The sequence below is a fragment of the Fomitopsis serialis genome (genome assembly GCF_022376445.1).
Source record: "Fomitopsis serialis strain Sig1Antser10 chromosome Unknown B0H18scaffold_57, whole genome shotgun sequence".
NCBI classification, from domain to species: Eukaryota; Fungi; Basidiomycota; class Agaricomycetes; order Polyporales; family Fomitopsidaceae; genus Fomitopsis; species Fomitopsis serialis.
In genome coordinates, this window is record NW_025955017.1 from 183,726 (window position 1) to 196,240 (window position 12,515).

Consider the following 12,515-nt stretch of genomic DNA (forward strand, 5'->3'; position numbering starts at 1 on the left):
TTGAAATACCTTGAAGAATGGGATACCGTTGGTGGTAGGGTATGTATGAATGGGCGAAGATCAACTGACTGCAGCTGCAGATATCATTGGAAAAGACTACTTGATACAATATGCCAACATAAGAGCGCGAATGCCGATGTGTGCGAATGAAGTCCCAAGTTCGTATGCAAGACGACGATGAATGATACCTAGCTACCGTGAAGTCATAAGAGTCATAAAATGGGCGGTCCATCCCGCGGGCCGTCATACTGTACACTTCCCGCAAGCTCGCGTCACGCCCGCCACCCCATCGCCTTCCGCAGATTCTGCCACCGCGACGGCTGCGCGTGCTCTCCCTCATTGAAGACGAACTCCCACCGGACGAGCAGGTCGCCCTTCCCGACCATCCGCCCGCCCTTGATGACGGGCATCCCCGCGCCGACGATCCGCGTGCCGTCCGCGCCCTCCGCCAGCGTTCGCGGGATGCGCAGCGCGAACTCCTCGCCGTCCATCCCGAGCACGTACGCGTGGTCCGCGTCGCCCGCGCCGGGCGGGTGCTCCTCCCAGGGGACCTGCACCGCGGCGACGAGGTCGTCGCCCTGGCGCGCGAAGCGCGGGTGGTGCTCCTGCTCGACGACGAAGACGATGTCCTGGAAGGACCCGTCCGCGCACTCGTTGCCCATCCCCGGGACGATCACGCGCGTGCCCGTGCGCCAGGCGGGGTCGACGGGGATCGGGATCTTGACGGACTCGGTCGCGCCGCTGCGCAGCGTGCGCGTGATGCGGTAGTGGTGCGCGCGTGCGTGGTAGAGGTCGTCGAGCGTGAGGTGCAGCGGGAACGTCCAGTCCTTGGCCCGCCGCGGGTGCGCGGCGGGGTGGTGCGGCGAGCGCAGCGGCGGGATCGGCGTGCCGAGGTTGATGAAGTCGTAGTCGATCACGTCCGCGGACGTGCCTGTGCTGGATATTGTATCGTCCAAGGGCGGGTCCGTGTCGAGCTTGGACCGTTTGGGGAAGAAGCCTGGCCTTCTTTGTGACGTGGTGCTGTATGCGTGCGTGTTCAAGTTCATTAATGTGCGAGCGTGAATGATCGATCAGTGAGTATGCATGAGAATGTATGGGACGAAGGTGCAGCTGACCTGTCATCTGAACGTTGGCGGGTTTGACGCTTGCGAGGCCAGGTGAAGTAGGCTTCTGCGGTGTGCTGGGGATGAGTTGGAGAGTGAGGAGAGTGGGCGTCCTTGTTGTGACTACCCGGAGATTGCGCGCGAAGATTGTCTTTCGATCGTGATGAGTGCTGCCTGCGCCCTTCATCTCTTGGACGGCGCTCGGTATGGGCATGATTTGCGTCCTCTGGAGTAGAGGGTGAGGAGTGCGCATCACTCCTCTCCTTGCTATGAGAATGCCTTCCGCTTCGCGAGTCGTCACGTAGATCCGACCGCGATGAAGTAGAGTGTCGGTCAGCGTCACTTGCTTCGTCTCGATGCGGCCTATCCTTGTGTAACTTGTTCCGTGTCGAGCTCTTCGGCGAAGACGGAGGTGTTGTGAAGGCAGTGTGTGAGCTTGACCGTCTACGACAGGCGTCAATTGCTCGGTCTCAAGACCATCTAATCAGCACTCACGTTGAATGAGCGTCAGATTCGTTGTGGGTTCGTGAGTGCGAGGACTGGGCATCCTCGCTTCTGTGTTCACGGGGAGAAGCGCTTGCGTCCGGCGCTGAACGGGAATGCTCCCGACGGTGACGCTTCTCAGGGTGAGGGCTACCTCGTCTCCTATGCTGATAGTACTCCAGCAAGACGGTATAGGCCTCGTTGACCTGCGCAGTCGCGGAGTTCAGTGTCCGCACTCTGACACACTAGACGGAGATACAGGCGCACCTCGATGAACTTTTGTTGCGCCTCCTCCTTGTCGACTGTATGGCGGTCCGGATGCCATTTCAAAGCCTGGTCATTGATCCCCGTCAGCACGCCGTTGTACAGAGAATGACACGAACGCACGAGTTTCTTGTACGCAGCTCTGATTTCCTCTTCCCCGACATCATCGGGCTCGAGTTCTAACGCCTCGTAATACCTATGGCTTGGAATAGCGACCGGCATAGTGAGCGCAGAGGACAAGACGGTACGCGACAGAGAACGTGGCAGCTCAGTAAGGGGCACGAAGATTGGGTGTCGGTTGAGACGGGGACGCCTGCCACTCGGCTATGTTTTATGTATCTTGAAGTAATACGGAACGAGGCAGCGGCAAGATGTCACCGGATCTCCTGGTGTGGCTTCAGCGGCTCAGATCACCTTTTGGTGAACGCCTCTCCGGCCCACCTCGTGTTGTACACGCCGATCGGGTATGGCGTCGCTTTCGGTTGATATACCTTTGTGGCGTTGGTGGGCCACTCCCGATTCTTCCTTCCTGTATCCAAAGCTTGTTCTGCTGCGCAGGGTCTAGGTTACTGCGAGAGATCGAGCACAGCCCGTAGGTTGCACGTTGGTGAGGATGCCACTGTGTGGTGCCGGGTACCACTTCGCAACCGCACAGGGACACAACGAGGCAATTTATGGAGTGACACAGCCAGGCAAAATCTGGCGCACAGGTGCAGGACCTACGCCGCGATATTATTCCCTGGTTTCCTCTTGCAGAACAGGCTGGACGACATTCCGAGCTGCATGGCCCGCCCTGGGTCGCAGATCATAACGGCATGACGCGCTCGATGAGCCGCGCGATATAGAATGATGCGCTGGTAGCGATATACAGAAATGAAATCGATGCGGGCACATTTGAGCATGACCCGCGGAGAGCTATAACAATGGTCGGTGCTAGTCGAGGACGCTTCGTGGGCGTGTGGGTTTGAGACGCGTTGGCCGGAATTCGAAACACGCGCACCGCGAAAAGCACGTGGTCTCGATCGTGTCGCTGTCCGAGCCGGTGGCGACACTGCTCAGAGCAGTGCTCTCCGCTTTTCAATGTTGTCTTAACGGTGGTCATGCTCAGAAACCACCGTATGCGCGTTGTAGCATCCGTCTACCTCTAGGTCCGCTTTGGTTCAGGTATCAGTATGGTGCCATACCGCGGGTAGCATAGTACGCGCGTGCATGCTCTAGTGGTCGACGCCTTACACCTAATCGTGTTGAAGTCTCCCCATCGGCAAGGCTAGGTGCAGTCGAGCTGTGAGTAACCCCAACCTTGAAAATATCCGACCGATTTGACGTAACAATTTGTACACCGCTTTTGCTGCAGGAGATAACGCCCCATGCCGACACGACATGTACAAGGCCTGCCGTTTTCTCTGCACGGCCGCATCGATCATACATGGGTTGTCTGCTGCAGCGCAAGAGATCTAGAGTCTAGACACCGTCCGACTGAAGGTGAGCTCGGGTCATGCCCTCGCTTGACAATATATGAATACGCGCGGTCTACAACGCTTCCAGGGTTGCGGCGCATGCGTCCTGACGGCTGCTTGTGCACGACAAGCTCTCTTTTCCAGAAGAATGGCCATTGCCTTATTGTGCATCAGGAATTGCAATGTAGCGAGCGGCAGTCGATTTTCCTATCCGGCATATATTGACGTAGAAATGGTGATCACCGCCGAGATGAACCCGCTAGGTAAGTCATAATGCACCTGTGCCGCGATACCCAAATATGCGGGACTGACCTGTTCAGGTCGCGCACGTCTGTCGTGCTGGCGGTCTGCGGCCGATTGCCCTTGACCGAACTCCATGATGGTCAGTGCCTCCGGGAAACCTCAAGCGACCCTTGCAGTCGGATTGGTGAGACGAAGATCACCTTTCGTGTGCCCTCCGTGTCATCCTTGACTACAAGCCACAGGTATCTACGTTCGGACTCTCCATGATCAATGGAAACGGCCCATCCTGTATCCGCACCCACCACCCCATCGCCCTGCTTCTTCAGTAAGAGCCGAGGTTCGGACGCTCGCATCAGCCCCAGCTGCCTTGTTGTCTGCAGCCTGTCTGCGCCCTCACACCACGCCCGGCATGTCCAACGGGCCCTTCTAGCGGCTCGGACAAGGTTGGCTCTCTCACCCTACGCCTGGACAATGTAACATGTTTTGCCTATCTCTGTTGTACGTTTTGTGTCAGCCGCAGACATGCCTCCGGAGAGCAGGTCATATATTGAAGCTGGAAGTTATGGCCAGTATGTCTACGCGTTCACCCGTCGGCGTCTAACCGACTTTCGTCCAATGGCTTCGACATGGTTCCTTGAGAATCGGGCCATTCTTTCTCATCCGTTGTGGAAATGCTTGCAGCTTCGTCTTACTTACACCCTGCCTACGCACCCAGCTGTGGTTCCATTACAGGAGTCACGTCGAGAAGGCGCAACATTGAGCTCTCATGGTGATGCCTACGCATCGATCGTTACTATTGTCGGTACATCACATTGCACGTCCTGTGTGCACAGTTTAGATTGCATTCGTGGGGCGGTAGCATTGAGTACTGTACAGCCCATCGAAGGTGGCGTCTCTGGCGATGCCCGTCCTTCCATTCACACTGCGCGGAATGGTCCATGTTCAACCGATCCCGTTCAAAGCAGGTCTACGAGCGCTCGTCCAGAAGACACAACCGCGACGGGTTTGCTGGATAAGTCGAACATCCCGCCTCCTTGATAGGCGACAAGGTCACCGCCGTCCTGGTCGACCCATTCTTGTACGCCCAGCAGTTTTTCGAGATTAGTCGAGACGAGTGCACGCGCCTGCTCTTTGGTGATGCGCCCGTTGCTCTCCAGTGCAGCCTGAGGCAGGCCAATTAAGCATGGCTGACACAAGGCCCATAGGTTATGTGCGACGAACCCATGCGGTTTCGAACCGTGTATTGACTGCCTGCCATGCATCGCGAATGCCAACGGCAACCGTTACCCCTGCATCCATGAGAGTGACTAGGGAAGTATCGTTTGTAAGAGGCGGACCCGCCAAACTGAGCAGAAGGGACGCGCGTCAGTGTCGTGTTAGGCACGGCTATTAAGAAGCACCTACATCCTGCGATCATCCCATGTCTGAGGGAAAGGCCTCGCGGGTTCCAGGATGACCCCCACGTTGGCTTCAGCTGGACAGTTGAAGCGACGACAAACACTAAGCGCAATAATACAGTACATGATTCCTTGTACCTACCAATTTGTCCCGCGATAAGATGTGCTTCAGTGGCGCGGAAGAAGACCATCTTCATGTAAGATCCGCGAGCTTCCGCAATCTCGTCCTTGAGCTTCAGCAACGTGGCCATGATGTCGGCGCTCGCGACCTCAACAACCAACGGAATCGCGCCCTACACAAACCGCTCAGCATTCGCTAGCTCCGGGGGACCAGCGGCGACGACAAGAGACGCACCTGGGCAGCCTTCTCGAACCAATGACCCGTCTCGGTATGATCAGGCTCGCCATTCATAGTAATCTCCGTAACGCGGCGATCTGGGTGCTAACGCTCACGCGGCTCGTAGCAGCGAAGGGAGCAGTGCGGCTGATAACCACATGGAGCGCGGTCACATCCTTGATTATGGCGCCATGCTCCAGTGCATGGGCAGACCCAGTGCGGAAAGTGACCGAGAGACCAGCGATGATACTTGAAGAGCCAGCGAAAAGGCTGCTCTTCTCCAGCGAAGAGGTAGCGTATGTTACGCCACCGCGGTGTGCCAAGCTTTTGAGCGACAAGGGACCAGTCAGCTTGCGCACGCACCATGAACCATTGATCACGTACAGGGCATTCCGAGTTCCGAATTGCATTGCGTCCGCTGCGCGTACTACACCGCCCTCATCGCCCAGGATTGTCGGTACGTCACCGTAAAATGGATCATATAACGCGCCATCCCCTGTAGACGGCTCGCCCGCAATCTCCTCGGTACCAAGCGGCGAGCCGAAGCTCATGATGCCCGGCATAATGCTCCCTCCATACAGGTCTAGGACAGCATCTACGTCGTGTCCGTCGAGGGGCCTGCAGTCCTTTCCGGCGCAAGTGATCTTGCCCGCCTCAGCGATAACGTTCAGAAGCGCACGTTCATCCAAGAGAGTGCTTGTACCCCCTCTGCCTCCGTGTTTCTTATGACTACCTCCCTGACGTTCTTGAAGACCACGCGCCCTCGGTGCTTCCTCGTATCGAGTGGTGGGAGTCCCTCCCACTTGACCGCTTCCTCCCTTTCCTCATCCCAGCTAGGAACGCTGGGCACTTCTCGGAACGCATGCCCTTCTTTGCCTTTCCCGATGACCACGCCGTCCTCGTCTGTGCCCACCTGCAGTATACCATCGATCCATACTTTCCGCGGTGTCGCGCCGAGCTGGAGAGGGTGAGAGTCCCAGAGGACGAGGTCAGCATCAGCCCCTTCTTGCAGGACACCGATGCGGTGCGACATGCCTGCGGCGGTCGCAGGTACCGCTGTGACGGACGAGAGCGCCAGGTGCGGAGGAAGGCCTAACGGAATATCTCGTTAGACTCTGGATTCGTGACGATACAGACCACGGACCGAAGTAATGCGCCTGTTGTGCCTCAAACAAGAGGTAGCGACTGTTTAGAACGGGGTGATCTGACTGCAAGAAATGGTTAGGAGAGCGAGCTGTCAATCACCGCCAGACAACGCACTTTCAACACGACGGGTATGCCATTATCTGCGAGGACGCGCGGTGCAAACTCTGAACCTCGGTAAGACTCGCGCTTGTAACGATGGTTGGTTGCGAATATGGCGATGGCAGGTGTTCCGCCCCAGCTGTTGTGCATAGATAGGTCCTAGCGATATCCCGTGACTTGCACGAGAACTACTTACGTTCTTTTGAGTAGGTCAGGCACGAGCCATGCTTCTGAGGCATGATGGAAGGATGCAATCGGGAATTGGAACTCGTTGGTCAACTTACAGAACGGATTGAGAGTTGGGACGATCGACCAAAGAGGACTTTTGTAGACTCACTCGAACAATGTCGTCCAGATCCACTTCCTCATAACAGTGGTTGGCAATCTATCGCTGCCAATCAGTCGCGTTGTCCCGTATCATCACATTCACACGTACCTTCACTCGCCCCCTGAGCACATCCACCAGCGCTCCCATTGTAGACTTTCTGGATAGACCTCACTCCGTATTTCCTCCCATAATCCTGCTTCGGCTTTGACACAGTAAGCATCTTGCGCAAGTTTTATCTTCCGCGCCTCGTTGTAGGCAGATCGAAAGACCAAATTGCATCCATACGATTGCCATAGCGCCTCAGGTTCTCTCCGCACGCTTGTCTATGTAAGCACGGAGTGTTGATCTCTTGATTAGCAAACAATTAAAGGGAATCTTACTTCATGTGTCTCCAGCGCATAGGTTGGTCGCGACCGGCTTCAGTACCATTCAAGCTATGTGGAGGCTCCAAGATCATAGACGTAGGTGACCTGTCGGAGGTCTTACGCAGCTTGAACATGAAGGCCTGGCCACCAATTGCGTTACCGCTTCCCGGAAGAACCTGCACAGATGTCACACCGCCAGCAATGGCCAGCATGAACGCGTCGTCGTGTGTATTGAATGCGTCAATGCTCCTCAGCCACGGTAAGACAGGACCGTGCCTAGAGTTGACATCAAACGCGCCGCGCATGAATGGCGCACTGAAAAGACCGACATGAGAGTGGAGGTCAACTACAGTAGCCAAATGACAAGGAATCCTTGTCAGCGAAACAGCTCTGTGCGCAAGGTAAAGCACCACTCACCAAGCCCTGGAGTGACCCAAGCACCCTCCGCATCATATCTAACCACGTCGCTCCTGCCCGCATAGAACTTCTCGGGGACGTGGCCGACGGCCCTCACGATGCCTTTGTCGAGGTAGACGTCACCATATATGACCTCCGTGCCGTTCCATGCACCCGTCCATATCGTTGCATTTCTAATCAGCGTTGGCTGCGTACCAGGCTCGAATCTGTCCGACGTTTCTCGTGTCAGGAAATTGGTCGGTGGGCCTGGCGACTCGTGCAATGCAGCGCACTGCGACAGGATCGTTTGTGCGTTGGGCGGAAGCCGTTGGATGCGACGTGACCCGATGTCTTCTGAGGCCTGAAGAACAGTATATGCAAGGAACGTTGCAGCCACAAGTATCGTGTATAGCAGAGGAAGAAGTCTGCGCGCTGCAGTAGGACGACGAGTGCTGCTAGTAGTTGCGCTTGATGGTAGTTCATCACGCGCCATCGCGTCGCGGAGGGTTGTTGAAGTTGAGAAACACCCTGAGGATAGATAGCCCTTACAAATCGCGACGGTCCGGAAGCAGTATGAGTGCGTTCAGTGCGTGAGACACACGGTGACTTCGTGGCATTGTTCCTTGCTCGCGGATTATGGGCATGGCGTCATAACTATTTTGTGTGGTGTGATCCATGGATGATTTTCGCGCGCGAATGCAGTGATTTGGGAGAGAAGACGATGGTACCGTTGGCAAGTGCTCGTTTGAGCAGCGCGCCGTGTCTCGACCTACACGCTCACGTGACTAATCTCAGCGACCGTGTCGAGCTTCCTTGAAGTTGGCATATTAGACAAGCCTAGTCCGCGGTCCACAGCATCACAGAGTGTTTCTCCAGTTGGAAGACGTACGTACGGAGCCGAAGGGTCACATTGAGATCTGCATTCAGTAACCGCAACTGACGTGTGCTAAGATCGCCGTTGCGTACTCTGGCCGAGTCTGGCGGGCATGCGACAGTGCCGACGACCAGTGTTCTATGATGAAGGCCATTGATGTGTGGTAGGGATGTATGTAGAAGGCGACAGGTGGCAGTGTACGTTGCTGAATGGCTTTCGTGTCATGACGTACATAGGTGTCAATAAGGTTATGCATAATGTTATGAGGACAATGAGGAGAGTCTGAGATGAGGACGGAAGAAAGCGGTGGGAGGCGCTTGCATTGCTGTTGTCTTCTACCGGAAAGGGTGCAAGAGTGTTGAGAGATCAGAGGTCTTGAGGCCGTATGTAGGGCGACGGCTCTCCTCAGCGCCCTAATTAGGCGATGGCATCTAAGACAAGGGCTCGATCCAAGGAACTTCGGTCGCACTCTCGTATCGAGCTTTCTTGAGCACTCGCCTCGCTTCTTGTATATCGCCGCGTTCATTGGCACGCGTCCACCTCGAAATGACGTCCTTCGCATCCGCCAATGACAAGTTGAGGAGGCCGCCGTGCCTACGGACTACCTTGCCTGTGAGAGCGGCAAGGCGTTCTTGCGCCGTCGCCTGCACCGCCTGCCGGAGGGTCTGGAACACCACGTCGTGTGGGCTGTCCGCCGAAAGATGGGATATGTCGTCTTCCTCAGCCTCGTACAGCTCTTGTTCCTCTTCGGGCGCCGCAAGCAAGATACGCCCTAACAATGTCTGGGTGTACATTTGATGCCGAATGTTGTTCATGCAGCGTGTCCATTGCTTGTGAAATTTGCTTCGCGGACTGAGTTATCTTTTTGATGCAGTGGCCCAACTGGAGCGTAGATGCTACGACGTGCCTCTATCGTCAATGCTACTGATACCGCGTCGAAGCGCAACGACGTACCAAGGCTCTTCCCTTCGCCACCCAGAATGGCAAGTCAGCGACCTCTACGTACTTCTCCAGCTGGTAGTCGTCGGAGCCGGCGAACGCCATCAGGTATGCGCGGATCTCACCGACATACACCTGGCCCTCGTGAACCCATCCTCCCGTGAGACAGTCGTCTGGGGTAGGGAGTTCTTGCCAACTACCGTCCCCGTACCTGTTGATGGCGTCACCAAATTTCGCCTGAGTCGTTGCCGGTGTCGTCTCCTCCAGAGCTACGACGATGAATGTCGCTGGCGATAGTACTGGCGGCGGCGCATCAGACGAGGCCTGTGCGTCGGGTGCAGGTGCAGTAGCGTGAGACGATACGGAGGGCATGGCAGGCGTAGACGGCGTCTGCACGAAGGGTGCTGTGGATGCATCAGACAGAGAGAACGCTTGCGATTTGCTAGACGGAGACGTGGTTTGCCCCTGAAGAGACTGAGACGGGTACGAGTACTCCGTCAGAGGTGACATGCTGTCTAATTCCGTGATTTCGTTGCCCCGGTCCACTGTGTGTTGCGAACTACCCGCTGAGTCATCGGACCAGCCGGGCCCCCTCTGCATGTCTCCGTCAGTGCGTGGCTGCACCTGCATATTCCCCAATGTCTATTGCCCAGTTAGCGGAAGTTTTCGAATATTGCAACAAGACACTTACCTTCCGCAAAGCGTGCTTATAGTCCTCCGTCGTGGCATTCTCCACCGACACCAGCTGCACCGCCTCCAGGCCCAGCACGACGTCAATGTGCGGAGGCTCGAAAGTGCGAAAAACTTCGACGTCAGGGACCTCGACATGCAGTGTCTTGACAACCATCTCTTCGCAGGTGTCGCGTACTGTTGAGAACGCAGGGGATACAGGGCATCAAACGGCACGATGACCGATTGGATGACGGATTTCTGGATCAAAGTATTGATCGCTGGATGCATAGAACTCGCGGCCCCTACGACGATGGATTGGGTAGCAATGCTGTACGAAAACCTTCGCTCCGATTCGTCAATCCCAGAACAGCACGAGATCGATTGATTCTTACCAGAATACTGTACGATTTGAGGGTGTTCGATCAGGTATGCCTTCAGTTGTTGCCACTCGTCCAACGAAAAAGGGGTCTCCTGCGGATACCTCTTTCAGTCATGTCCTTACGTACCTCGCGACTTTCGCACCTACCCTTACGATGTCGAATATGTTGGGGAAGTCGGGGCTGTCCAGAAGATCGCTGAGAACCTTGCGGATGAGAGGCTCCTTTCGCAGGGCCTTGATGTAGTCTTCCTCGCAATTCGACAACGGCGCTGAGACCACAGGAGCTATTTGCAATGTTGAATAAAAAAGTAGTTCAGCATGAGCAAAAATTGTACCCACAGAGTTCCATATTCTGCAGCGACCAAGGGGTCGTCCTACCTCGCTTAACGGGTATGTAATCCGCAGGATTGAGCGAATTGTTAGAACAGCCTGTGTCCCGAGATCGGGACCGTTCGCAGGATTGGAGGTGGGAGTGAGCTATCTGAGGCGGATGATGTGGAAGCTGCGCGAGTGTGGACACGCTGCAAAGTTTCGAAGGTGTTATAGGATAAAGGAGATACAGTAGTCTCCAGAGTCCAAATGCAATGATTGGCCTCGAACGTTTGAACGACTTTGCATGGTTACATAATCGGATCGATCTCGCGTGTAGATCTTGTTGAACGCGACGCGTTAACCACGTGACGCCCTTGGATGAGACCTGACGCGGACATCGCGACGTTTTTGCGCCCTGTGCGACGCGTATGACTTCTGACATTCTACATCTTGATGTGCACCTGTGCGCACGCATCCTTCTGACAGGTTATGTCGGTTCACGTCGCCAGAACTTGGACTACTGTAAACTCAATCCGTTTTACCGTCGTAAGTTAATGGCCATTGACTCCTGGACCACTCACTGTCGGATACGGGGGATCCGGACAACTCTCACTGCAACATGTACACCCTAAACTCCCTTCCCAGTCGTGGGGCGGACCCGAAAAGCCAGCCTAATACCCTCAGTACTGGCCAGGTGTGACGACATACACAATGGTACAGCAGGTCAGGTCGAGGCTGGGTCGAGGTGAGTCGGACTGGCAGTTGCATCTGGATAGCTGACAATTCATTCACGACAAGATCATCCTGTTATATGCCCACAAAGAAGCGTGTGTGCGTCTTCGCACAACACAGAATAGTGTTCATGCGCCACCCGCTACTGGCCGTCGACGCTGGGTGAGCAGCGAGAGCAAGCTGAGACTGAGGTCACGATGGTTCATTGCGTTTACTTACTTATCCCACGACGACTCCACATGAGCGTATGTTCGTAGTTCGAGATGCGTCGTGCCAGCGTCGTGCTCCGCATGCCGTCCACGCGCAAGGCAGACAATCATCAGCACCCCTGATGGAGATGAGTTTAGTCCAACTTGATCGCACAAGCAAGATTCACTCCCACTCGCGGTACAGATGCACCGGGTACCAGGTTTTTTTTTTTGCTGCGGAGGGCCATGCAGGCTACAACGAGAAGACGTGCAACTCGTTTCCTCCCGGAGGAAAATGCAGTAACGCACGAACTCCCATCGAGGAGAACAGTGTAGGACTCGACCGTCATCGCACGCGGAGCTATGCAGCTCAGTACGGCTTGTGTCTTGCAGCTCGACGACGTGCTCTGGTCCATACCCACTAAAAACCCCCGTTTGCCATGTCCACTAGCATCTTCGAGCATCGCATAAACGGACATGGCATGATGCATACGGTCGCCGTTTGGGGCTCGAGTGCCGGTGGAGGACTTGTAATCTGATTGTTGTTGATGTTCGGCTCGGATGGATGATCTGCGACGACGGTAAGTACGCGTCTCTCGCGAGGAACGTGGTGGGCACTGACTATTCCATCGTTGCCAGGGGCGCCGCTCTCACTTTCATTGCGCGAGCGACGCCCCTCTACCCAGTATGGACAAGCGCTAGCACACAACGGTAGCCCGACGAAGCGAGCGTGCACCGGCGGCGGGGACGTCCCCGTACATGACAATTCAGCATAACAACCCTGCACGAGCTTATTGACTG

The 12,515-nt window shown here is 55.7% G+C and overlaps 3 protein-coding genes across 3 annotated transcripts; 1 reads left to right on the top strand and 2 right to left on the bottom strand.

Annotated features, from left to right (window-relative positions):
- Window positions 1–64: 64 nt before the first annotated feature.
- On the bottom strand, window positions 65–2,141 carry B0H18DRAFT_1212831 (DnaJ domain-containing protein). Its single transcript, XM_048036494.1, has 5 exons — window positions 1,974–2,141; window positions 1,854–1,919; window positions 1,599–1,792; window positions 1,116–1,547; window positions 65–1,020 (listed from the first exon to the last, which is right to left on the bottom strand). Exons 1-5 carry the CDS (start codon window positions 2,070–2,072, stop codon window positions 273–275), a joined length of 1,539 nt encoding a protein of 512 aa, XP_047891074.1. The 5' UTR covers window positions 2,073–2,141; the 3' UTR covers window positions 65–272.
- Window positions 2,142–4,506: 2,365 nt separating this feature from the next.
- B0H18DRAFT_1086033 (uncharacterized protein) lies at window positions 4,507–8,111 on the bottom strand (the record flags this gene model as incomplete). The annotated part of the gene is made up of 17 exons (XM_048031982.1): window positions 4,507–4,713; window positions 4,772–4,895; window positions 4,955–5,024; window positions 5,090–5,240; window positions 5,303–5,365; window positions 5,395–5,608; window positions 5,669–5,937; window positions 5,988–6,376; window positions 6,429–6,492; window positions 6,545–6,668; window positions 6,726–6,808; window positions 6,867–6,914; window positions 6,966–6,997; window positions 7,030–7,175; window positions 7,238–7,568; window positions 7,640–7,979; window positions 8,016–8,111. 17 exons carry the CDS (start codon window positions 8,109–8,111, stop codon window positions 4,507–4,509), a joined length of 2,751 nt encoding a protein of 916 aa, XP_047891075.1.
- Window positions 8,112–9,200: 1,089 nt separating this feature from the next.
- On the top strand, window positions 9,201–9,680 carry B0H18DRAFT_1019756 (uncharacterized protein). Its single transcript, XM_048029455.1, has 2 exons — window positions 9,201–9,388; window positions 9,447–9,680. The coding sequence occupies exons 1-2, from the start codon at window positions 9,361–9,363 to the stop codon at window positions 9,593–9,595; spliced, it is 177 nt and encodes a 58-aa protein (XP_047891076.1). The 5' UTR covers window positions 9,201–9,360; the 3' UTR covers window positions 9,596–9,680.
- Window positions 9,681–12,515: the final 2,835 nt, after the last annotated feature.